At 57.9% G+C, this 24506-nt stretch overlaps 8 protein-coding genes across 8 annotated transcripts; 2 read left to right on the top strand and 6 right to left on the bottom strand.

Moving 5' to 3' along the window:
* Positions 1-1082: 1082 nt before the first annotated feature.
* Positions 1083-3116, bottom strand: SPSK_06056 (nucleolar GTP-binding protein; the record flags this gene model as incomplete). Its single annotated transcript, XM_016732764.1, has 3 exons — positions 1083-1124; positions 1197-2818; positions 2885-3116. 3 exons carry the CDS (start codon positions 3114-3116, stop codon positions 1083-1085), a joined length of 1896 nt encoding a protein of 631 aa, XP_016592397.1.
* Positions 3117-3998: 882 nt separating this feature from the next.
* Positions 3999-10426, bottom strand: SPSK_05807 (WD repeat protein; the record flags this gene model as incomplete). Its single annotated transcript, XM_016732518.1, has 2 exons — positions 3999-10170; positions 10254-10426. The coding sequence occupies 2 exons, from the start codon at positions 10424-10426 to the stop codon at positions 3999-4001; spliced, it is 6345 nt and encodes a 2114-aa protein (XP_016592396.1).
* Positions 10427-11360: 934 nt separating this feature from the next.
* On the top strand, positions 11361-12121 carry SPSK_06576 (ubiquitin-conjugating enzyme E2 N; the record flags this gene model as incomplete). The annotated part of the gene is made up of 4 exons (XM_016733278.1): positions 11361-11413; positions 11546-11634; positions 11723-11854; positions 11937-12121. 4 exons carry the CDS (start codon positions 11361-11363, stop codon positions 12119-12121), a joined length of 459 nt encoding a protein of 152 aa, XP_016592395.1.
* Positions 12122-12667: 546 nt separating this feature from the next.
* On the bottom strand, positions 12668-14029 carry SPSK_06296 (mitochondrial trans-2-enoyl-CoA reductase; the record flags this gene model as incomplete). The annotated part of the gene is made up of 2 exons (XM_016733002.1): positions 12668-13739; positions 13818-14029. 2 exons carry the CDS (start codon positions 14027-14029, stop codon positions 12668-12670), a joined length of 1284 nt encoding a protein of 427 aa, XP_016592394.1.
* A 1505-nt stretch (positions 14030-15534) lies between these two features.
* On the bottom strand, positions 15535-16332 carry SPSK_06562 (uncharacterized protein; the record flags this gene model as incomplete). The annotated part of the gene is made up of 1 exon (XM_016733264.1): positions 15535-16332. The coding sequence occupies one exon, from the start codon at positions 16330-16332 to the stop codon at positions 15535-15537; it is 798 nt and encodes a 265-aa protein (XP_016592393.1).
* Positions 16333-19132: 2800 nt separating this feature from the next.
* SPSK_06369 (carboxymethylenebutenolidase) lies at positions 19133-20324 on the bottom strand (the record flags this gene model as incomplete). The annotated part of the gene is made up of 6 exons (XM_016733075.1): positions 19133-19462; positions 19566-19713; positions 19800-19971; positions 20048-20104; positions 20176-20200; positions 20292-20324. The coding sequence occupies 6 exons, from the start codon at positions 20322-20324 to the stop codon at positions 19133-19135; spliced, it is 765 nt and encodes a 254-aa protein (XP_016592392.1).
* A 196-nt stretch (positions 20325-20520) lies between these two features.
* On the top strand, positions 20521-21168 carry SPSK_10716 (uncharacterized protein; the record flags this gene model as incomplete). The annotated part of the gene is made up of 1 exon (XM_016737018.1): positions 20521-21168. The coding sequence occupies one exon, from the start codon at positions 20521-20523 to the stop codon at positions 21166-21168; it is 648 nt and encodes a 215-aa protein (XP_016592391.1).
* A 603-nt stretch (positions 21169-21771) lies between these two features.
* SPSK_05973 (uncharacterized protein) lies at positions 21772-24197 on the bottom strand (the record flags this gene model as incomplete). Its single annotated transcript, XM_016732681.1, has 2 exons — positions 21772-22290; positions 22359-24197. 2 exons carry the CDS (start codon positions 24195-24197, stop codon positions 21772-21774), a joined length of 2358 nt encoding a protein of 785 aa, XP_016592390.1.
* Positions 24198-24506: the final 309 nt, after the last annotated feature.

Genomic DNA, 24506 nt, shown 5'->3' with positions numbered 1-24506 from the left:
ACCAAAAATAAAGAAGCATAATTGCCACCTAAAAAAAGCAACAGCATGAGAGATGTAAACGCTGCACCGGAGTGACCTCCCTCCAGCCATTTTACAGGGAGCCACCCTGGCCCGTAAGTGTCCGGGGCGCCTTGGTCAGAACCTACTCCGTACGTCGTAGAGCTTGTCAATACAACCTCGGAGCTTCGTGGCCTCAACGACAGCAAAAGGAAGGCTGGAAAGAGGAAGTGGCTGGCAACCAACAGCCAACGTCCGAGATGCGCGAATACGACGCTGTCACCAAAATGGTTCCTATTTTGTCTCGATTTGACACTTTTTTTTTGGATTTGTGACATTGCATCCAAGCAGACTATCGTGATCCGAGCTTGGGCAGCCGCGCCACTGTGTAAGTCCAACGCTTCTCCAGTGATTCAGTGGTTCAATGTTGCAGCGTTTCAATGGACGCCCGAATACGATCATATGTGGGGTACAAACATGCGCATTATGTGTCCTCGTGCGCCCTATACGATTTAATGCTTCTTTGAAAAGGCCAAGACATACACGAGACACAGGGCACGAGACAAGACAAAGGGCAGTTTGACAGGGCAGATGCAGGCCAGGACCAGGATAGCGGCGGATGTTATGCTGCCCTGTCACACTCCGCCTTTCGTCCGTAAGCACGTCTGCACGACAGGAAACCAGACGGACAGTGACGTGTGCCGTCACTCAGTAACGTCGCGCGTCGTACTTGCAGATGATTTGTCGTTCCACGACAGTCGTCCAAAGGTGAGCAACTACTTCGAGTGTGCAGCACACGTGATATTATAGACACAGAGTATAAGACATCCAAGCAAGGCACTCAAGGCAATTCGTTCAAGGTGAATATCGTATCGTTGTGGCATTGCTTTTGAAAAAGGAAGAGCAAAACATAAACATAAAAGCAAAACGCCTAATGTTGTCGTGTCGCCGTCCCGTGTGCTTGATGTCCCACGAGGGTTTCTATAACAGAAAAGAACGAGAAGAGGAAAGCCAGCAAGAAGTACAACGCAAAGAAAAATGTATCTGAAAACACAAAACATCGTGAAATAGTCCAAACGATCGGATCAACGACGGTTCGTCTTGCCCATGCCACGCTTGCCAACCAGCTGAATGGTGTGTTAGTGGATGCCCAAAACAGAAAAACATGAGAGAACGGAGAGAAAAGGTAGGTTACATACCAAATGCTTTGTGAGCGACGGCGCAATGTGCCGGTCGGCCTCGCCCTGCCGGGCATGCCGGTTCATCGTCTTCTGGCCCAACTTCTTGAGCTTGGCTGTCTTGACGGCCTGCATCACCTTCTCGTCCATGGCCTCGTCGGCGTCGACGTCCATCATCTCGTCGTCGTCGTCGTTGTCGTCGTCGGCGCCACCGTCGCGGCCGCGCACCGCGTTCTTGTGGTCCGCCGCCCGCGACAGAGCCGAGCGCGGCAGGAACGCGCTGTTCTTGAGCGACCGCTTGCGCAGCTTCGAATCGTTGCGGATCAGCGCCAGCTTCTCGCGGATGATGGCCGCCTTGGCCAGGACATCCTCCTCGTCGCTAAAGTTTTCGTCGTCGTCGTCGCCCTCGCCCTCGTCCGAGTCGTAGAAGCCCTCCTCAATCAGCTTGGCCTCCTCGGCCTGGAGCGCCGCCAGCTTCTCGACAATGTCCGGGCTGTAAAAGTCCAGCACGTTCTGCCCGTTCTTGATCTCCGGCATGCGGTCGTGCTGGTGCTCCGGGTCGATGCCGACGTAGTCGCGGCGCATGTCAAAGTTGTACACACCCGCACCGCCCTGCTCGGCCTCGAGCTGCTTCTCGCGGCTGACGGTCGGCGCCGCCGCCGCCCCCGTGCTCTTGCTGGCGCGGTGCGCCTTGATCGCGTCGGGGATCACAACCTCGCCGCGCGGCAGCGGGTTGCCCTCGGCGTCCTTGGGGTACGCCACGTGGATCCGGCGCAGCACCGCCTCGCCGCGCGTGCCCTCCTTGCCGGCCGACGCCTGTGCCGCCGTCATCTTCTTGGCCACACGGTCCGCAATCAGCGTGCTGCACACCGTCTTCTTGAGCTCCGTCACGCCCTCGCCCGTCGCGCATGACAGCTCCAGCGTGCCCACGACGTGCGACGCCTGCGCGAGGCCGTCGATCTGGGCACGGGCCGCCGGGTCCAGGTCGCTGAGCCGGAGAATGTCCGACTTGTTGCTGACCAGGTACACGGAGCGCTGGGCGAAGATGGGCGCCAGGCTCTTGAAGAGCGCGCACTGCGTCTCCAGCGGGTAGCCGCAGTTTTCCGAGGGGTCCAGGAAGAAGAGCACGGCGCAGTTGATGTGGGCCAGCGCCGAGATGGACTGCATCTCGATCGTGGTCATGTCCTCGAGCGGCTTGTCGACGACACCGGGCGTGTCAATCACCTGGTACCGCAGGTAGTCGTGGTCAAAGTGGCCGCAGAACAAGCTCTTGGTCGTGAAGGCGTACGAGTCGACAGGGGTGTCGGAGCGCGAGACGCTGCGCACAAAACTGGACTTGCCCGTGTTGGGCAGGCCGAACACGAGCAGCGTGCGGGTCATGGGGTCGATGGACGGCAGGCGGCCAATGTGCTGCCGCACCTCCTCCAGGTAGGCCAGCGAGTCCTTGAGGCGGCGCATGAGCGTCGACATGCGGCCCAGCGCCGCACGCTTCAGCGTCTTGGCCTGGTAGAGCGACTGCGAGTACTTAAGCAAACGCACGTAGTCACGGGCAATCGTCTCGATGGTGTTCTTGGCGCCCGACAGGTGCGACAGGGCGATCTTGTAATGGTCGGCATCGTACAGGACGTTGAACAGGCTGCTGTCTGGGAGGAGTTAGCATACGCCCCAGTACGGTCCGAGAAGAGAACGGACAGCGAGAGGCAACATACGGAATGGGTGCAGGTCGGCCAGACGCGGGAACGTCGTGATGATCGACGTCAGCTTCTCGGCAAAGGCCTCGGCCGTGAATTTGACTTTGCGGGTGTAGAACGCCCGGATACGCGAGATCTTGAAGCCCGCACGGATCTGGGTCGGCAGCCGCCGCTGCGTCGACGACAGGATGATGTCGACAAACTCCTCCTGCGTCGGCACCGGCGGGATGTCTTTCCACGACGTCCGCATTGTGGAAGCGAGGATTCGAGATGTCGACTGTGTGGGTGATTGTGCAGCTGTGTAAAGATGTGCCCTTGAGACAGTGTGGTCGACGAGGTCGAAGAGGGAGCCGAAGTCGAAAACGCCAGGTGGTCGTCGTCGAACTCGAAAAGTCGGCGAGGGTGAGGGTCCAACAAAAAAATGGTCAAGTTCTGCCGTGCAAAAAAAAATCTAAAAAAGTTCAGAAAACTTTTGGCGGGGAGGAGGGAAAATAAAGTGGAGACATTTGTGTGGATCACCTATTAAAGTGGTTTGCCTGCCAGGTGTCGCGTGTAAGGCCTGACACCTGGCACGCGGCTGCTCGCAAGGAATCTCGTCCTATCGCGGACTAGCGCCTCGTTATCCTTCACCGCCAAAGTATGTCGTATTGTCGAAGTCGTACCCTCACGAGCTTCAGCCCATCCGGGACTGCGTTTTTGAGCCTGAGATCAATTTAACGTTTTGTAAACGAGAATTGGTCTTGCAAATCACTCACATTATATTCTTCCAAGTCATCTCTTGCCCTTCAAATTAAATCTGTGCGAGGGCTATCTAATATAAAGATGTGGACTTTTTAACGACTTGGTAACTTATTTATAAGACTCACATTAACAGTTTTTAATTGTTATTTTTGGAACAAGAAATTGTATACATGAATAGTCACATTCCCGGAACAATTGTTTCTGTAAAATTATTATTGTACAATATACTAATACAACAAGAGAAAACAGTTGCGAAACACACAAAGGTATCGTAGAACATATTGCATAGTAGAACGCCCTGTCCGCGTCACCCGCTGACTGAATGATCAAATAAAACAAAAATGCATTAAAACAAACACAAGTAGTGTTGAGACCCGAGACCTAAAATCAACTACTGTGACGCATGAGGGCTGTCACCAGCCTCATGGCCGTTGTCTTTGCCGCTCGGATCACCGGCGGTGCTACTGGACGGGCTGCTGGACGCCGCCTGCCGACGCAGCGCAGAGCTCCGCAGCAGCCGGCTGGAGAGGCTCAGACGCGCTGCCGACAAGGGACCGCCACCGCCGCTGGTCGAGGCGGACGACGCGGCTTGGCTCTCCCCACCAGAGGCACCTGCAGAGGAGACGAGGCTACCGCCCTGGGACGACGTCTCGGGCGTATGAGGTGAAGATTGCTGCTGCTGCTGCTGCTGCTGCTCTTGGTTCCGGCCCCGTCGTGCATGGCGGGCGTCGTGCTGCTGCATGCTGGTTTGTCTCTGCGATCCACCGCTCTGTTGCTTGTATTCCATCTGCTGCTGCTGCAGCTGTTGACGGAGGCCCGACGAAGCCGGCTTGGACCGGCGGTTGCTACCCCAGAAACCACCACCGCCCGTATTGTTGGTCGTCGTCGTGACGGGCGGCTTGGTGTTGTTGTCGTTTGTCGTATTTGCAGCGCCTGAACCTGAACCTGGACCTGAACCTGAACCGCCCCGGCCCTGGGAATCGGGTCCCAGTATGTTGTTGCCAAACACGTCGTTGGGGTCGTCGTAGTAGCCCGACGAGGACGACACGGAGACATGGCGCATGCTTCTGGCGCGATTGCTGTTCTTGCTGCCGTGGGGACTGGCATGGCCCTCGCCGTCGGCATGGTAGTGCTGCCCGTATGGCGACACGAGCACGGCCGACGAAGACGAGGAGGCATAGTGCGCTGACCGCCGGGCCTGGGCAATGAGACCGCGCGACTTGGTGCTCGCGAGCTCGGCCGGCTGCTGTACCGCGTCCGCACTGGACGACGGCAAATTGCTGCCGCTGCCTGCGCCGCCATGAGCCCGGCCCACCCCCTCGCCAATGGCGAGCTGCGCCTGCATGGCCGTCCAGCTCTCGATGCGGCCGGACGTGGCTTCCTCTGCACACTCGCACTCGTCGCCGGCCGGGCACAGGCGCTCGCCGGCGTCATACCACGCCCGAAGACAGCGCGGATGGCTGGCGCAGCCACAGCCAAAGCACGGCATGTAGATGGCGTCGACGGGTTCGGTGCAGTAGACGCAGCGCAGCTGCGACCGCGCGCGGCGACAGCGGCGGCAGACGCCGACGGCACCGCCCAGTTTGCTGCCCACGCCGCTGGGAACTGCCAGTGCGGCGCGGGAATCGTATTCGAGCGGCTCCAGCTGTAGTTCGCAGTATTCGCAGATGCCAACGGCATCGAGGCCACGGCCAGAGTTTCGCACAGCCAAGAGCCGGTCGTGCTTGGTGTTGTTGCCCAGCGATGCCGACGGCAGACAGGCATCCTCGTCTGCGTTGGTGTTGGCGTTGGTGTTGGTATTGGCATTGGTGCCGTCCGCGCCGATGGCATTGGTATTGACGTCGTCGCCGTTGCGGGCGGCCGCCGCCTTCATGGCATCCTCCCGCAGGACGTTGAACTTGAGGACCTCAAGGCGTGCTAGAGGTTCCGACCATACTTGCAGCAGTTCCGAGTAGGCGTACCGGTATTCCGCGTACAGGCGGCGGCGACGCTTCCCGCCCAGCAGAGATGCCACCATCCAGCCGTCATCGTCAAAGAGGTGGTCGTTGTACGTGCGCACGAGCACGTCGACGGCGACCATGTTGGACACTGCTGCTTCCGCCTGCGCCTTGACACCCTTGGCCACAGCGTTGGCGGCAGCATCCGCAATGGCCTGTTCGCGGCGACGGCCCTCGTCCGAGACCGACGTCGCCGCCGTCCCGGGTTCGGTGGAAGGGCCCGCACTGCCGCCGCTGTTGGCACCATTGCCGCCGCCGCCACCGCCGAACAAGGCAGAGGCCGCCCAAGTAAGGTTGCCTGCCGTCAAGTTGCTAAAAATGGTCTCGGCGGGGCTCGGTCGTTTGCGGATTGGAGCCTGGTCTTGGGGGGAGGAGGACAGTGACGAGAGCTTGCCGCGAGCGGACGTGTTTCGGGGTGATGTCGACGTTGACACGCCGAGGAGCCGCTGGGAGACAGATGTTGGGAAGGGTATGTCGCGGTGCGCTGATTGCGAGTGAAGAACAAGCGGGTCTTGCTGCTGTTGTGGCGGCTGCTGCTGCTGCTGCTGCTGTCTGTTTTGCAGCCTTTGTGCCTGGCCGCCGTGAAGATTGACACCAAGGTACGAGGAGCGGGCTTGTGGAGACGGCCGTTGGGACGAGGGTGCCGAATCGAAGAAGGACTGGCGCCGGGACAAGGCTGGTGGTGTCGGCACGGGGACGGGGCCGCCACCGCTACGATCGTTGGGTGAGGACGACAGGAGAGTGGTCAGTGTCTGCGGGATGCCGGCAGCAATGGCCGACACGACCGCATTGTTGCCCCGGCGCAAGAAACGGCCGGCTGCAGCACCAAACAGGGGAGACGACGAGAGCATACCGCTCCCGGTGCCACTGCCGCCGTTAGGAGCGCTGCCGACTAGCCACTTTGGCGGTGTCTCACCACCAGAGTACGAGTTGTTCTGTGAGAGGCCGTTCTCATGCGTGCCGTTGCCCCACATGACCGTGTCGTATTCATAGTCGTCAAACTCGTCGTCAAAGTCATTGTCCGGGTCAATCGATCCGTCGTAGACGACCGCGCCCGGTGCTGGGGGCATGCTGCTGCCGTTGCTGCCGGAGCCGAACCCGCCGGGTGTGCTGGCGCCGGACAGGACGAGACGGGGCGGCGGTGCCGCGCTGAAATGGCCTCGAGTCGTGGGGACATAGTCGAGCGAGAAGGACGGGGCCTTCATAGGAAGTGGTGTGTCGGATTTCGACAAGTGTGACTCGGCGTAAGCCACGCTGTCTTCTTCAAAGGACTCGCCAAAGACGCACGACAGCATGGCGAGCATCTGGATGTCGGCCAGTCGCTCAAAGTAATCGAAGAGGTCGTCGACAAAGTCACGGGCCAATGGATGCAGGCCCCATTTCACACGACCTGAGAACGTGTCGCGAGAGCGTGACTTTGGGATGAGAAGACTTTGGTCTGGCGCATCGTTGTCCGCGTCGTGGTTGTTCGCATCGGCAACGGCCTCGCGGGCGATGACGAGAATGGACTTTTTGCGCTGGCCAGAGTCGTCGTACATGGACGCCAGTCGCAGCGGCACATCCGACTTGAGCAGCAGGGCCGCATAGCGCCAGATGTTGGCGAGGTCGGCCTCGCCGTACTTTTCAGCCACGCGCGCATTGTGCTGGCAGACGTCGGCGCCGTCGCCAAAGATGGCATAATCACGAGCCAGATCGCGCTTGGACGGTAGGTACGGCCGCATGTTTTCGATGGCAACGGTGCTCTTGGGCCCCACGGGCAGGCCGGGGTCGAGCGTGCCCGACCGGGCGAGCGAGTCGCTATCGTTGTCGTCAAAATCGCTGGCTTGTCTCTTGCGGTCCGACTTTCCGCTGCGGACAATGCGACGTTGGAAGCCCATGTTTGTGCTCCACGGATCCATCAGGTTGGTTGGCGAATAGTGGTTACGAGAGCTCGATGAATCCCCTGAAGACGACGACGACGACGATGACGAGCCGGACGATCCGTCCGAATAAGAAGACGAGTCGGACTCATCCGAGGACGACGAACCGTCGTGCCACTCAGCGCCCTCGACCTGCCGCCGCGACGAGCCACGGGTGCGCGAGCGCGGGAGAACTTTTCCAAAGCCGATGAAGACGGGCTGCTCGAGCTCGGCGAGCTCGTCGCGTGTCGGAGGGGAAGGGGCTTCAAACATAATCTTGGCACTAGCTTTGCCGGCTTTGGTGAGGAAGAAGGTGACGATGCGGCCGTCCCGCGTGAAGACGGCTCCACAGCTCCGAGGCGGTGGCGGTGGCGGCAGGGGCAGCATGGGGCCAATCATGATCTCGGAGCCGATGGCTTGGATGGGCGACATGAAGGCATTCCTGGCGGTCTCCACGTCATCGTCGTCGTCGTCGCTTGACGAGGACGAGGCGCTCTCGTCGTTGGCCAGTCGGGGGTTCGTCAGGGCGCGGTTGAGAAGAGCCAGACTGCTCTGTAGGTCGACCTCGCCGAGCAAGTAGCGGAACGCGACGAGTAAGCAGTTGCTCCGTCGCTTCAGGTATTCGGACGTCAGCATGAAGAGGTCTGCAGCAATTTTCTCCTGCGTGGCCTCAGGAACAAGGGAGCTGTTCTCGATATAGAAGCGCGGCGAACGAGCGCTGGGATAGCCGGGCGGCACCATGACGCGAACTTTGATAAACACAGTCTGGCTGTCGCCGCCCCATGGCCCTTTCAGAGAGGCGACCAGGGTCAAGTTATCCATGTCGAGTTCCTCCCACTTGACGCGCGGAAGCTTGTCTGTGATGCGCACAATCTCCTCTTGTATGGACTCGGGCCCGTTGTTGGTATCGCTGCTCATGGAGATGGATGCGTCATGGGTGGACATCTGCAGGGGCGAAGACAGGGCCGAGTCGGTCGAGACTTTGCGTTGCGCATCGAGAGACTGTGGGTCCAAGAGCTGTTCCTGGCTCGACGTGAGGGCCGGCTCGGTGCTTGTCTTGCGCTTGTTCATGGAGACGCCCTTCATCCAGTCGAGCTGCACGTTGCTCTGGTCTGGGTTCTTCGCTCCCGCAACTTGGGTGGCGCGCATCGACGGGTTCCTCCATGACGGCCGTTGCTCGAACTTGCCTCGCTGTGGTGTCAACGTCGGTGACGCCATGTCGTCGCGCATAATGTTGCTGCTGGAGAGCGAGCGCGGCGGGGGCAGAGACGGAGACGAGCCCTTGGTGGGTGGTTCTGGCGGGTGCTGGTGGCTGTGATGGTGGGACTGTTGACGCCTGTGAAGGTTGTTGTGGTGATGGCTGTGGCTATGGCTATAGCCGTGGCCGTGGTGATGATGGTGGTTGTGGTGGTGCTGATCGTCCTCTGGCGTGGGCGATGGCCGTCGGCTTACGCCCTGGCTGGCCGGCAAGGAGACCGTTCCTCTATGGCTGCCAGGTCGAAGACTGCTCATAGTAGCGCTTCGTTTCTCATAGTCGCCAATGTCTTCGAGGATGCGGAAGGTCTTGTAGGAGGCGCCCCTGCGCGTGATATTCAGGTTCTTGGGTGCAGGGCGGCCACGTTGGTAGCCCACAGTGCCCAGGTCGTTGCCGTCGAGGCGGCTGAGACGCAGCTTGTTGTCTTCGCCCCAGGACACGAGCTGGAAGTCGCGGTTGTCGAGGCCGTCTTCGACGCCACCTCGCGAGCGCCACAAAAACTCCTTGACTTTGTGGTGGCCGTGACCCGGGAAAACGGCAACGGGATCGTTCAAGGTCGCGGGGTCCTCGGCGGCCAGCATGGCAGACGGCCGGGCGTCGTAGAGGTACAGGTTGCCGGGCGCATTTTGCGGCATTGCAAGAAGGCCACCACCAAAGGGTGTGTGACGGGCGCGCCAGACAGGGAAGCTTGTCTTGATGACACGCTCGGGCACGTCGTCTTCGTTGATGGGGCCGAGAGTGCCCATGGGTCTGACGCTGCTGCCGCCGGAGGCCGCTGCTGCCGCCGCTGCTGTTGCTTCAAAGCTGCTGGCACCGTCGTTTGCGCCACGCACGGTGTAGTCCCAGAACTTGATTGTCTTGTCGAGCGAGCAGGTCACCAACGACGTGCTGTTTGTCCGGTTCCAGTCCAGGCCGTAGATTTTCGACGTGTGCGCTTCGATGGTGCGCAGGGGCAGAGACGCTTTGCGGTCGTCCCAGATGTGGACGCAGCGGTTATGCGACGACGCTATTACATGGTCGTCCTGGCGGTTGTATTTGACCTGCGTGGCACCGGCGACCCAGTCGATGAACGTCAGAGCCGGCGTGCTGGGCCGACGCAGGTCCCAGCAATGCACATAACCGTCGACAGAGCAGGTGGCCAACATGTCCGGGTGGTGGGCGGAGAAGTTGATGTCGGTGATGGAGCGGCGGTGGCCACGCAGCGAGTGCTCGACGGCACCGGCACTGGAGTCGTCGGGGCGGTTCAGGTTCCAAACGAGACAACAGTGGTTGGCCGTCGAGGCGACCCAATAATCGCGGGCCGCAAAGGGCGACCATTGCACGTCAACGACGAGCCAGGGCATGCCGTGGCTCTTGACCCGCCGTGGGGCATTGTAGGGTGAGTCAAGATCGATGATGGCTAGGCCGTCGGGGCTGAGAGGCGTTCCGAGTTAGATTCTGTGTAGCATGGGGAGCTGGGCTATGCTGCGGTGCAAAACTCGCACTACAAAACTCACGATGCTAATGCGACATCGCGGCCCGAAGGCGAGATGGTCGCCGACCCGACAAGGCCTTCGACGTGAATCGTGCCATCGGAGTCAAAACTATCGCTGTCAAAGGCCGAATTTATGATCTTGGTCCGGTGCAGCGAGTCGTCGGAGCCGTCCGAATCGTCGAGATCGGACGCCATGGCTGCCGATGCGACCGAATGGGACGCTGCTCGCTGGAGACGGACCAGGGCTTAGTTTGGAGTGTCCATCGCCCGGGGTGTCGTGTCGGGGACGTGCGGAAGCAGACAGGTGGATGTAGGGGATGTGGTTTTGTTGTCAGGGTGAAGAGGTCGCGTGTCTTTGGACGGTTGTCGACAGCTTCAGATTGTTGAAGTTCGCTACGTGATGCTGCTTATTCGTAGACTGGGGAGCTTTCCTTTTACAGCAAGAGCGCTAGGTCGGACTGTGTGGAGGATCTTCTACACACTGTCCATGACAGTGCAGTGGCCTTTTAAGGGAGCGAAGTAAGCATCTCACGCCTGAGACAGGGAGCTCCTCAGTTGTCACACTGTTCGCACTGTACGTTTTCCAGCGCCGGCACACGAACTACGGAGTAAAAGGAAGGCACAATGCAAATCCCAGGTGACCCGACTGGGAAGGTACAGTTGTGGGGCTCGTTCAAAACGCACGCATTGTGGGGAGCCTTGTCGGCTCTGACCAGCCTGTGCCTGTCTCTCCCTCCTGCCGTTGGGGGGGGGGGGGGGGCAGTTGGACGGAGTGGGTGCGCCGTTAGTCAGAATGGCGAACCTCGCTCTTGCCTCACGACCACAAAAAACGAATGGGCAACACATTGCTTTGTGATTCCACAATATTCCCAACCACACGACGACAGCAGAAACGACAAAGTCAGCAGCAGACGACACGCCACTCGCAAGCATACTGCAGAAGAAAGACCATACCTAAGAGGTACCGCACTGGCAAGTCCCTGCATCGTCACGCCCCTCTAGCCACCCCGCCTATTCCGCCAAACGCAGCCCGAAGAAAACGTGCTTTTTGCCTCGTCTCAACGCTGCAACACACGACACGCGACTATCCGCTTCCACGCGACCACCGACATCCTCACAGTCGCACATTATGGCCCTGCCAAAGAGAATTATCAAGGAGACGGAGCGGCTGATGGCCGAACCGTAAGTTCGCTTCTTCCGCGCAACCGGCGCAGCCGGCCGACATCGCGTGGCCAGCCTCGACAATCACCTGTGAATGTCAAGACAACTTATGAGATGACCCTGTGCTGACCATGTAACTTCTTTTGTCTACAGTGTACCCGGTATCAGCGCCGTTCCTCACTCTGACAACCTTCGGTATTTCGACGTCGAAATCCATGGCCCATCCCAGTCTCCGTACGAGGGTGAGTGTCTATCGTCCCCCGGCCCCGAGACATCTTTGCCATATCTTTGTCTGGAATATCGTTTATTGACTGCTCTTCCTTTCCCCAGGTGGCGTGTTCAAGCTGGAGCTGTTCCTGCCCGACGACTACCCGATGACGCCGCCCAAGATCCGCTTCCTGACCAAGCTGTACCATCCCAACGTCGACAAGCTGGGCCGCATCTGCCTGGACGTGTTGAAGAGTAGGCCTCGTTTCCTGACTTGACTTTTTTTTGGAGTCGGTATGGCAGCAGAGACATAGCATACTAACCCCTCCGCTCTCAGATAACTGGTCCCCTGCTCTCCAAATCCGCACCATTCTGCTCTCGATCCAGGCCCTGCTCGGCGCCCCGAACCCCGACGACCCGCTCGCGCCCGATGTCGCCAAGGCATGGAAGGAGGACGAGAAGGCCGCCGTAGAAACGGCACGGCTGTGGACGAAGCAGTATGCGATGCCGCAGGAGCAATAGGATGCTGGTTGTCCAGAAAACCCCCTAGCTGGCGAATCGAGCGTAGTCGTCCAAAGACGACGGCAGACACTTCGGTCACTGCTCTGCGGCTGCCGCGAGTCGAGTGCGGCCTATTGTATATCGTTACCAACGAGACGACCGATTGGCCGCTAGATCTACGGCTTGCTTTTCTACATTATCGTTCCTCCGCCTAGCAACCTCCCTTGCCATTTTACCGCCCCATTTCTTCTTTTCACCAGTTTCCTCCTATCGCACTGTACCCTCCTTCCCTTTTCCTACCGTTGCGTCTTTCTGGATTATGTTTGTGCATCCTTTTGTATTTGTTTTACCTCAGCATAGATCGGCAGCGCGAGAAGGAGGATGCTCGTTGGTTTCCCTTTTCATCGTTTAGCTTCTATTGTTCAACTTTCCTGTTCTCTCCGTTTCCCTTCTATCTCTCTTTATTGTGAGCAAATGAAATTATGAATTAAGACAGCATTCCATTGTCGAAAGACGTAGTGTGCCCTGTGAAACCATATGTACAAACTTTCTGCGTCCGCAGCCCTCTCATGTATCCTTGAACACAAAGATGCCTTTGCCGGACCGGTAGCCCTCCAGTGTGCCTGCCACAGCCTTGTTTAGCGTCTCCGGCTCCGTCTCCCACGTCCAGGGAATCTCCTCAGCCGGCCCGGGCAAAAACTTGCTCGTCCGCATCAGGTCCAGCACCGCCTCCACGGTCTGCCGACGCCCGGCCGGGTCCGTCTTGCCCCAGCGGCTAAACCAGAACCCGTGGAAGGCCAGGTCCCGGAAAATCAGCAGGCCCGCCGGGATCGTGAGGGGCTGCTTCGCCATCGCGCCGTACGTCACCATGCGCCCGCCGTCCGACAGGCACTTGGCCAGTCCCAGCGCCGGCCGCCCGCCCACGCAGTTGAGCGCCAGCAGCAGCGGGCTCTCCGTGTCGGCCATGAGCTCGTCGCTGCGGAGCCGGCCGCTCGAAAAGCCGCGCGCCTGCAGCTCCTCCTCGGTCACCACAACCGTCGCGCCCAGGTCCGTCAGCTCCTGGCGCAGCGCTGCCGTCGCCTCGGGCGTGTCGCGTGCGCGGACGACGTTGATGCTACGCAGGCCCCACAGCTTGCCGAGCTGAATGGCGGCCCGGCCGACGCCACTGTTGGCGCCGTTCTGGATGAACCAGGCACCCGCGCCGGCGCGGACGCTGAGCGCGACGAGGTCGACGTAGTCGCGCAGCATGCGCCACGCCGTGCAGGGGTTGACCGTGGCCGTGGCCGCCGCCGCCGGCGTCAGTCCCTCCAGCTTGTCTTTGGAGATGCCGACGAGGCTGGCGTCTGCATCGTCCACCAGAGCATGCGTGCGCCAGGTGCCGAGGCCGGGGGCGGCGGGCAGGGCCCAGTCGCCGGGCTTGAGGGTGGTCACCCCGGACCCGACCGAGACAACTTCGAAGCAGGCCTCGCTGCCGGGCACAGACGAAGGCTCGGCGGTTCCAATCAGTGCCGAGAACGTCGGCTTGGCGCCGTACGTGCCCTGGACCGTGTTGATGTCGGCCGGGTTGATGGGTGCCGCCAAGGTGCGCAGCAGCGCCGCATTGGGCGGCAGTGTGGGTGATATAGAGTGTGTGTGGACGCTGAGAAGCCAGGGACGTCAGCATTACAGGAGGAGCACTACCAATGATATATGCAGATGTCAGACATCGGACGCTTACCTCAGAACATCGGCAGGCTCGCCCAACTTGGAAAAAACGAGAGCCTTGGCTTGGGTGTAGCCGTAGGGTCCGGACTTGAACCGGACGCCAGTCTGCAGCATAGGGCTGCGCTGTGACTGCATCGGTGTCCTAACGTTGGGTCTCCAAGCTGCAGCAACGGATGCCGCCGTCCGCATCGGCAACCGGGCCGGGCGAGCAAGAGCGGCAGCCATGACGTCTGCTTCTTTTAGAGACGTGTGCAAAGGCGTCGTTATATATTCTGTTTTCTTGTACCAAGAGCGTTGATCAGAAATGCACTCTTGTCGGTATATGTATGGTTGGCCGAACGAATTGGCCGTTACTTGATCTCTGATGCGATGACGGCATTGCTCGGTAACTGAGCTTAAGCTCTAGCGAATGAAGAGCTGTCAAACAGCACCGATAGTATGCACTGTAGCTCCAACGGTTCCCACCACTTTCGCAGCGGGTCACGTGGTCATAAATCAGTAGCTCAGAAGTCGGGAGGAACAGAGTATGATATTGACTTTCAAATTGTGTATTATTTATTATCTAAGGGAAGCGCTTTGATACTTTCATCCGTTCTTCCGTCTTCTTTGGTTCTTCTTTTCTCTACTTGCGGAAGGCAGCTTGCCCATGTCCACGTCGTCTCCCATCCACACAGACGTTCGCACGGCATAAATTCTTGACCCGCTGCAGAGTGTGCCGCTTTCCTGCACGAATCTGTCTCCGCATATCAATGCATCTTACAAACAAAAAAACGGGAGGCCAAAGCGCGGAACGCAACGCTGCCAAAACGGGTCCGTCCAATGACACCACATAGACCTTGGCCATACCAATCATGTAGAACATTTGGCGAAACTCCGTTAAATCGGCAATTCACTCACGAGGGGCAAAGAGACGTTCAACAAGTTCGGTGGGTAGTTGAGAAGCCGTAAAAAGGGAGCAAAATGATGCCCGGTATCAAATTCTGTGGGCGTATGGACCAGCCAGCCGTGGTCGTGCTGGTAGCCTTTGGCATACCAGGCTGACCAGACTTCATGGGGCACTGTGAAGTAAAGAACAGGACAGGGAAAGCAACCAAACGAACGGATTGGCACCGCCAAGAATCGCAAGACAACCCCCAATACAACATGAAACTGACATAAGAGAGGTATAGCAATAAAGGCTTTCGATGCGAGAGAAAAAGAACAAAACGAAACAAATAAGGTGTAATACAAAATGTGTGGGTGAAAAGGAGAATGCCATCAAAACACGGGGGAGTAAACATATTTATAAAACAAGTGGCAAAAAAAAAAGGCAGAACAATAGAAATCAAAAAGGAGAGCATTCCTCGTGCGATGCCGGTGAACGACCTCGGGTATCACTGATCCGCCTTTTCTCCTCTCTCTGTATTTGAATATTCCCTGCCTTATTGTAGTCGGTTGCAGCAACAGCGCGTCGGTGATGTCGATGTAAGCGGGTTAGGTCTAAGAAAGAATGAGGTTGTGTTAAGAAATGAAGTGTGCTGGGTGGCTGTGGTGTTGGTTGTGCTAGATTATGCCTTTGGCAACAAAGAGAGGAAAACCCGGAATCGAGTAAGGGATATGAAAAGTTGCGTAAAGACGATGTGCGCGGAAGACAGTATATCGTTGCGCTGGGCTTGCGAATGTATATTGTCGTCGGCGTCGGGCGTGCGTTAAAGCAGCTGGGAATCTGAGCGTGGAGGCGCCGAAAAAGCTTATTTGATATTTTTGAACAGATCGCCACCGAGGCTGCCTTCGTCCAGATCAACCTTGGCCTCGAGCTCGCCGAGCTCCGGGATCATGGGCGGTGGTGGGCCTGCGGGCTTTGCCGACGGTTGCGGTTGTGATTGCGGTTGCGGCCGCGGCTTCTTTGCATCTGCAAACAAGACGCTCGAGCGCTTCGACAACGGCGACGACGGTGCACCGCCGTTGATGCTTGCACTTGAGCTGGCCAGGCTGTCTCCGGTGCCACCACCTCGTAACCGGCGGAACCAGCCGCTGGACCGGCGGGCCTTGCGCTCGTCCACGATGCTGCCGTCGCTGCGGCTTTCTGGGCGTATGATGCTGCCAGGGACGGTGGCGGTGCTGTTGGAGGTGGGAAGGTGGCCTTCGTTCCCTTCAGCGTTAGCATATGCGGTGTTTAGGAGATTCCGGCTGAAGAGGCGCCGGATGCTACCGGGGCGCGAGGACAGCGTGGGTGAGGCCGGGATGTCATCCGCAGGGCGCTTCAGGCCCGCGCGGCCGAGGGGGCGCGTTGGGGAGGAGAGAGAGTTGGAGGTGGCATCATCGGCACCGGGCTGGGCTCCGTTGGTCTTACTGCTGCTGGTGGCACTCGGCTTGTTCTCTTTGAGCTTCAATTCCGATGGCTCCTCTTCAATTGGCGACGGCAAGGGCGGTGGGATGTTGGTGCCATCGGTCAGGGACCCGAATTTGAAATCAAGCGCGGGCAACTCGAACCGTTTGGGCTTTGTCGCCAGAGCGGTCGTCGCCGACCCGTTTGTTCTAGCCGGCATGGCTGCGTAGGGGAGACGGTATGAAATAAGCGTTTGGAGATCAGAGGATGCGATCAGACGGTATGATTCGGAGATGTCAGGAGAGACAATGCAAAGCGATGGCGGTGGACTAAAGGAGCTCTGGCTATGAGCACACGAGTAGACGCCTTTTCTGAGCAAGGGACCTGACGGGCTGATAGACAGTGCTTGCAGGTTGGGGCGATAGTGCGTCGGCAAATCGAGTGTTTGTTTGCTTGCGCGGAGTGACAAAGATCCGTTTTGGTGAAGATTGGTCGATCGCAATGAACGGAAAGCTCAGAGCACAGCCTGGTGGAGAGCTCTCCACGTGCAAGAGTAAGACAGTTCAGATCAAAACCTGGGCGAGCGTCTCTGGCGGCTGCAGGCTGCGAGTATGGCGAGTATAACGACAATTGGGCGCCAACAACACGATGTAAGTTCGAGAAACGAAGCCAGGGGAGGAAAACGTTGGACAGTCGACGGACGATGGGGGCAGTCGGGGTCAGGGACAGGAGGCAGCGGGAGAAAGAAAAGAAAGAGGCAGGGTGGTCCGGGCGGGGGAGATGAGGTTACGACGCTGCTGGTAGCGTTTGTATCCTTTTTTTTCGCCGGCGACTTGGCTAGCTGGACGGGTCCGCAGACGACTTTGGAATGGCCAGAAGTGTTCTGTTTCGCAAAAATGTTCAGAATACTGGAAAGTATGCAGGATGTTTGTTTGATGCCAGATGCAATAAGTGCTTTGATTTCGTGGCGGGTGGGAGAAGACTGGTATTATTATTTTGTTGTGCAGTGGTAGATGGGTCCCAGACGCTCGGCACAGTGATGGATGGAATGCAGGAAAGATCTGAGTATGGGGCAAGAGCGAGTGACAAGCTTTCAGAACACGCCAATGGGAACTGCTCACTGGTAAAAATGGTCAGGGGAAGCGAGAAAACCGAAGCATAACAGGGTATCAACGATGGTTTGGATGGTCGACTACAAAATGCCAGGCAAGAGCGACGAGAGGGCGCAACACGCACGACACATGATGCAAGGGGGGAAAGGCAGGTGGAAAGCGAAAATGGTTGGTGGACGTCAGTGGTACCTGCCGTGGGCGGCGCAAAAAGAGTGGGAATGGGTCAAGTCGACAAACAAGGGGCAGGTCTCATTGGGTTAAGTGGCTTTGTGAGCGATGAGAGCCTCAGGGCCTGTGAAGGAAGGAAAGACGGGGCCCGTAAGACCCAGACCCCAACCCAAGAATGGACGTCAAGATCTAGTAAAGCTACGGGGAAGGAGCCCACAAGTGGAAGCGGCAGTTTCGTGACAACGCAAGCTGAAAATAGAGCCGAAAAACATTCCAGGGAATACTGGTTGGCGGCGTAGTGAGCCAGTTTTCCTGGCATGCCGGATCGACTGCCAATTAAACCCGGAGAGTTGTGTAAGCAGATCAATGCGAGGCGATGCATTTTGGTGTTTTCCAGAAACCAGAAAAGATCATCCAGGGATTGGGATTGTGGCTTGAAACGGGCGCCCCAGGCAGGCACTACCGGTTGCCAGCAGCATCTTACTTGCATTTTCTACGAACGGATCGACTACGTAGACGCACAAATGTACACCATCGCCAGGTTGCTTGTAAATTCGTGGGCGGTGCTCCGTGACAAGGTGCAGTGAGAAAGTTTTCGCACATTTTCTAGGCTCCGTTTTTGTTTGCCGGACGAAAAGAAACAAAAGCAAAAGAAAATGACGGCTTTGTCGTTTTGGAACTGAACAGTTGAGCTGGCAGGGGGTGGCAACAACCATCGTCCAGGGGTTATGGGGTGGAAAAGAAACTTTTTGGGTGTGGAGGCCCCTTTTTCAGAATTGCCGTTGCCATTTTGGGAACTAGTGTCCGGGCGGCACCCTAGGACGGATCCGAAAGGGGTGAAGCCCAACTCTTGTCACGCTTGTTCCCATGCGTAGCGGTTTACCGAAGTACGAGAAAAGGCTCAAACGCTGGAAGTAAAGCAAGAAATCGTTGGACAAAAACACGATAGCCCAGGCGGGTGTTGAGCTGCGGCGGAAGTGTCGCTAACAGTTGACTGTGAACCCGTCCACAGAACAGAAAAGGACATCCCGGCAACGGGCTTTTCGTTGGCAAATCGAGGCAAGTGAGGAAACAGGTCCCAGATCAATGGAAGGCGCACGCGTTACGTATCGTGTGCAATGGTTGCAGTCGAGGTGGGAGACCAGGGTCTAATAACCTCCCGATAGCGCAGGACAAGTGGAGGTTGAGGACGAACAAGGCCAAAAGCGTAAGAATTTAGCGTAGCAGCGAGATGCTAGGAAAGAAAAGACAGAGAGAGGGTCTTCGAGTTCCCCTTGCATTCGCAGCAGCGTGCATTCGTACTGTACAGCGAGATATCAGAGCACCCACAACGGCAAGCAACGAATGAGCAAGATGTGTGCCATGGACGCTATCTGCAAGGGGGACAGCCTCCGTGGCAAAGGGCTGTCTTGGCTCACAATTTATGGCCCATGGGAGCACCCGCGTCAGACAAGCCGTTCTGTGTCAAAGAGAACCCTTGCTACGCGAGGCCATCAAGCATGCATTTTGACAAGACGACAGATGGTCGACATTTCACAGGTGCCTTTTTTCACTTTCAGACGGCTTATGATATACACGAGGCGACAGAAAGCACTGGATAGCAGTCCGAATTATTTGAGTTTCATTTTGTTGGACGAGGTAAACAAATGCACGTTGCCCGGTATTGTCAACTTTGTTATTTATTGGCCTTGCCATGGAATTTTGCTGAATTCCACCAGAGCGCCCGTAAGCCCCTTTTGCTTAGACATGCTTGCTGAAGAACTCAACGACCGTCTTGTAGCCGCGGACGTACTCGGACTTGATGTGCTCGTCGGCCAGGTCGGCACGGGCCGCCATCCAGCCGTGGACCTGGTCGGCAAACGTCTCGACGTGGTGCGGCACGGTCAGGGCCTTCTCAAAGGCGTCGACATCCGCAGGGGGCTCGTCCTTGGAGGCCAGCATGACCAGGGGCACCTTGATGCCGACGGCGTCCTTGGCGTCGACCATGGCCGGGTGGGCCTCGGCCCCGGCGGCGAAAGGGTTCTCGGCGCCCGAGGTGACGAGCGAAACGACCTTGCCACCCCAGCAGAACTAAGCGGTTAGCAGGGGAAAAGGAGATACCAAAACAGTAATGATAAGAAAAAGAGGTAGAAAAGAAAAAGAAAGAAGGAAAAAATACGCACGAGGCACGTACACCAATGACACCCCAGGACTTGATGGTGGGGTAAGCCTCGCTGGCGGCCTTCACGTAGGCAGGGAGCTTGCTGGCTGTGACCGGCGGCGGGTGCTTACCGAGGAAGCCCATCAGGCGGACCTTCTTGTCCTCGGTGTCCGGGGGGAAGCTGTTGGGGTCATGGACATTAGCAAGCTGCCTTTGTAAAAGGCGACAAGAAAAAGAAATGCATGAGCTAGCGGAGCGCAAACGCACATCCCCAGAGGAGCCGGCTCGTCGCCAAACCAGTCCGGAATCAGGACCTTGTACGGCTGGTGCTTGTCAGTGACAGACAGGATGTCGGCGCCCTGCAGCGTCTGGTCCTTGTAGCCAAAGATGTCGAAGACATAGATGATGCCCTTGGTCGCGTCATCGGGCCCGGTGGCGTCTAAGGGAGGAGTCAGTAATCGGGAAATGGAGTATCTACGGACAGCTGGCTGTCGTCGGGAAGTGGTTTCGCATACAGGTCTTCAGATCGCCGACGGTCTTGTATTCACCCTTGATCTCGTAGCCGCTGGCCACTGTTGATATGCTGGTTAGAATTCAGGTACGACATGGTTCCTGGCAATCTTGGTATTGCTGTCGAACTCACCAATGGGAGGAACATTGCAGCAGGCCTACTCAAAGAAAGCAATCGGAGAGATTAGCCGTCTGCGGTTCCACGTCCTGGCACGTAGCCTCGTCCTCGTTGCTCTGCCCCCAACTTACGTCACTGTGGCCGAGTTCAGCAGGCGTCGACATTGTTATGGTTATGCGTAATGGTCGAAAACTGGGACGACACACGAATCGCCGTTGATTAGCATGGGGGCAAAAAGTCGCCGAATAGATGTAACGGGAAGCTAGGATGCCGGGAGGAGAGCTATAAAAAGGCAGCTCCCCTTCGCACGTTCAACGTACCGAAAAGCGATGAAGCTCAAGATGCGTTTTGTTTTTAACAATGTGCACTCGAAATGACGATACAAACACAAAAGAGAAAGAGCGATTGAAACGAGACGGTGAAAGCTACTTTGTACCTCGGAACACGGCCACTACAATTACTAATGGGCAAGAGCAATTGCCCGCCCGGGGTTTCTGTTGCCCGGGCGCGACTGCCGTGGAAACCCAAGTGGGAATCCTGGGCGAGCAAGAGCGAACAAGCACTGCCAGTGCTCGGCAATGCACGGAGCGTCTAACTTTCCAAAGCATTTTGGAGGGGCAAGCTCTGGGCTTTCAGCTCTGGAACGTGGATGATGTCACCAAAACGCGCACCAAAAGCCCCGCATCGGATCGCGGAACTGGCGTGGCCCATGGAGCCAGTACAGTGTACGGTGTCTTCACTCGCTGTTACGAATACTGTGGCGTGAAATGGCCAAAGAGCTTTCTCTCCAAACGGAGTCCATGGCGCTTCAATTGGCCGTTCCGAAGGCAACCCTGTTGGAAACGGACGTCGGCTACACTCCAAAGTCTGGTGTTGTTCATCCCCAGACTCATCTCTTCGACTACGAGTGGTCACGGACAGCCAATCAAACACACCAAGGCCACGTATCTTGACATTCGGCATTCAACTGTTGGGTCCATCCTGGCCCAGATCATGCAGTTGTCGTAAGTATGCACGGCCCTGATAAATGTGGTCTGGATGGTGCATGACAAAGTCGTATTGTGGATTGGCATTTCTGGCAAGGCAGACATGAGAACGAGGAGATAATGCAAAAGCAAAAACAAAACGAATCATCAGCCGTTGTGCTCTCGAAGATACATGAAGGCGACTGGAAAATATTGGGAGAAAAACCGAAAGAGACTGTACGGAGTTGCTAGTTTCGTGTTTCGTAATTTATCACGGGATTAAGCGACTCTTCAAAGGTAAGAGAATGAGGTGTAAAAATATTTCTTAAAAAAACCATAAAAACAGCAAAAGTTTCATGTATGCTCTTGCGTGCTTGCGAGTTGGTATTGGTACAGCTATGACGCCCCGAGTCCTACTGTGACGACAGGAAAGCAGCCCCGGAGAACGAAGAACTAGAAAAGAGAAGACAAAATGGTGGGTATACGTGCATCATGTTCCTCGTCGTGCTGTACTTGAAACCAATATGAGATGGGGTGGCAGTGGGGAGGTAGAGGTAGAGAGATGAGATGGAGAGAGAGAGAGGAAAGTGTAACAAAGGATGATAAGGAAGATCGGTAATTCTGGAAGCTGAATAAAACGCGGCCGTTACTTCTTCTCCTTTTCTTTCTCCTCGGACGCGTCCTGCTCCCTGGCAGCATTGTCCATCTCGACAGCCGCCGACGCTGCTGCCAGCCGCTCAGAGATGGACGGCTTGGACAGCGGCGACCGTCCTGCCGACCCGGCGGCCACGCTGCCGCTGTTGGTGCGCGTGTGTCCTGGACCGGGCGACTCGGCCGAGGAGACGGTGTTGGTCGTCTCGGAGCTTTCGCCCTTGGTAAGCGAGGACATGGACGGGCGCTTGACGTGGCCCGAGAACCGCTTGGATTTCTTGGAGGGTGTCGCGTCGGAGGACGCGGTGTTGTCGCGTCCATTCCCATTACTAGCGCCACTGCCACCGCCGCTGCCGCTGCCGCCGTTGTGGTTGCCAACAGAATGAGCGGGTTGTGAAGACCCTTGTGTAGGCAGCTTCTGTTCTTTCCACTTGCGCCAGCCGTCAAAGTCGATTAGAGCCTGCATGCAGCCCCATTCCATAATCTTTTTCTCCAGCCAGACGAAGTTGACGGGCTAAAACAGTTGGAGAGTCAGTCCAAGGCCAAAAAGGGGGCTAATGCTCGTTGCAAAACAGGGCATACCTTTGTTAAAAAATCGTTGCAACCAGCGGCCAAGGCGTCGTTCCGGTCGCTCTGCAGTGAGCTCGCCGTAAGGGCCACGATAATGACCGGGCTCTTGAAGAGCGCCAAGTTGGCCAGCTTGTCGGACTGCGGGTCGCGGCCGACACCGATCGAGTCGCTCGGTGTCGACGCAAAGACGCCAATGGAGTTGACACGTTCGAGGCGCCGGATCTCGCGCGTTGCGTCGAGTCCGGACATGAGCGGCAGCTGGATGTCCATGAGCACCAAATGGAAGCCGCCGGTACGCCACTTGGCAACGGCGTCGCGGCCGTTCATGGCTGTCTGCCAGCGCACCTTGAGGCGCTTGACAAAGGCCTCGAGCAGCTTGAGGTTGATAATGTTGTCCTCGACAATCAGGACATTGATGGGCGGCACGGTCAGCGGACCGAGCTGGACCGTGTTCTGGCTGTCGTCGTTCGCAGTCTTGTTGCTGTCATTGACAATGCTATTGCCATTGTTGAGGGGGCGCGCCGATTTCTTGGCCCGTTTGCCGCGCATGGGCGACATGGGCCGTGGGGGCGAGGCGACCGCCCGAGCTGCGCCGGCATTATTGCTGCCACCGTTGACCGAGCCATTAAGTAAGACGCCGTTCTTACCACCACCACCGCCGCCGCCGCCGCCATCCTTCTCGGCACTGCCACCACCGCTACTGCTGCCACCGGCACCACCATCGCCAGCGCCGCCCTTGGCTTTTTGGTGCAAACTATCGGCAATGCTGCCCCGGCCACTGCCGCTTTTCCCCGGCAACGGAGCCGCAATGGGAATTTTCAGGCCACTGGCGGTCAACCCCTTCTGTGCCGACACGCCGCTGTTGCTGGCGCCGTTGGTCTGGGGCGAAGAGCCTTCGCGGCCGATCCCCGAGCCGTCGTCGGGCACGGACGAAAATTGCCGGTGAATCTTGGGCCGCTCCTTATGCGACCGCCGTGAGGAACCGCCTGGGGACGGCAGGCTGGGGATCGTAGGCGCCTGGCCGGTGGCAAGGATGGTGATGGAATGCGGGTGGTTCAACGGACTGTTTCCAGCACTGCCTCCGCTTCCACCACCACTGCCACCAGCTCCTCCACTGCCGCCGCCGTCTTGTAACGATGCCGCCGAGACGCCAGAACCGGCACCGCCAGGCGGTGAGCGAAGAAGAGAGCCTTTGTGTGTCGGATGTAGGTGTCCGGGCGAGGGTGGGTAAAGATGTTGCGAGCCGGCGGAACGAGCCCCTGCACCGCCGCTGCCACCGCTGCCACTGCCAGCGCCCACCCCCGCCATGGTCGACTCGTGCGCCAGCGAGGCAGTGGGGTATTCGGACTCGGCTGTCAGCGCGCCGTGGTTGTAGTAGTCGGGGACGACACCCGGACCAAAGTAGTCGGGAGCTATGGGGGAGTGGGAGGAGTAGTCGCCGCCACGGAGGTCGCGGTCGCGGTGCGCGGCGGCGTGTTCACGATGGACAGAGGCCAGGTGGTAGGCATGCGGCGGGCCGCCGCGCGGCGAGGCGTTGGGGGTGGGACGACGGATAGGCACATCGATGACGAGGGCCTCGTCGATGGTCTGGCCGCCGGGGTAGTAGACGTCGAGGGTGCGGGTCATGAGCTCGTCTGGGCCGAGTGTCCGCTCGCCCTGGTGGGCCTCACGGGGACTGAGTCGCAGGGTGACGTCGGGAGCGTCGTAGACACGGCCGAGCGAGTTGCCGTACTTTCGCAGAAGCATCTCGCGAACGTCGTCGACAACATCGGTCTCGCTAAAGCTGACAAGCGTGGCCGACGCGCCTGGCCGCCGCACCCAGACCTTGCGCTGTGCTGCTGGCGCGGTCATCGTAGAGGTTGGGCTGGAGGGCGGGAAGGAGGGAGGAGGTACGGAGGATGTGTATCGGAGGTTGTAGGTTGGGAAAATGGCAGAAGCTGCAGCGTGCAGAGAGGGGAGATGCTCCCCGTCCGATGCAAACAACAGGCGCGATGCACCGAGATGCGTGGATGCAGGCAAACGAGTTGCCTCAGGAAAATGTCGGTTTCGTCGATGTGCCGAAGAGCATCTTTTTCGTTCGTGTCTCTGTCCGAACCTTTTGAGCTGATATGCTTCCGAGGGGATGGCGATCCCTGGTTTTGTGTTTTGTTTGTCCGACGG

Source organism: Sporothrix schenckii (genome assembly GCF_000961545.1).
Source record: "Sporothrix schenckii 1099-18 chromosome Unknown Cont38, whole genome shotgun sequence".
Taxonomy (NCBI): Eukaryota; Fungi; Ascomycota; class Sordariomycetes; order Ophiostomatales; family Ophiostomataceae; genus Sporothrix; species Sporothrix schenckii.
The sequence above is the reverse complement of the archived record's forward strand: the minus strand, read 5'-3'. Positions and strand labels throughout refer to the sequence as shown.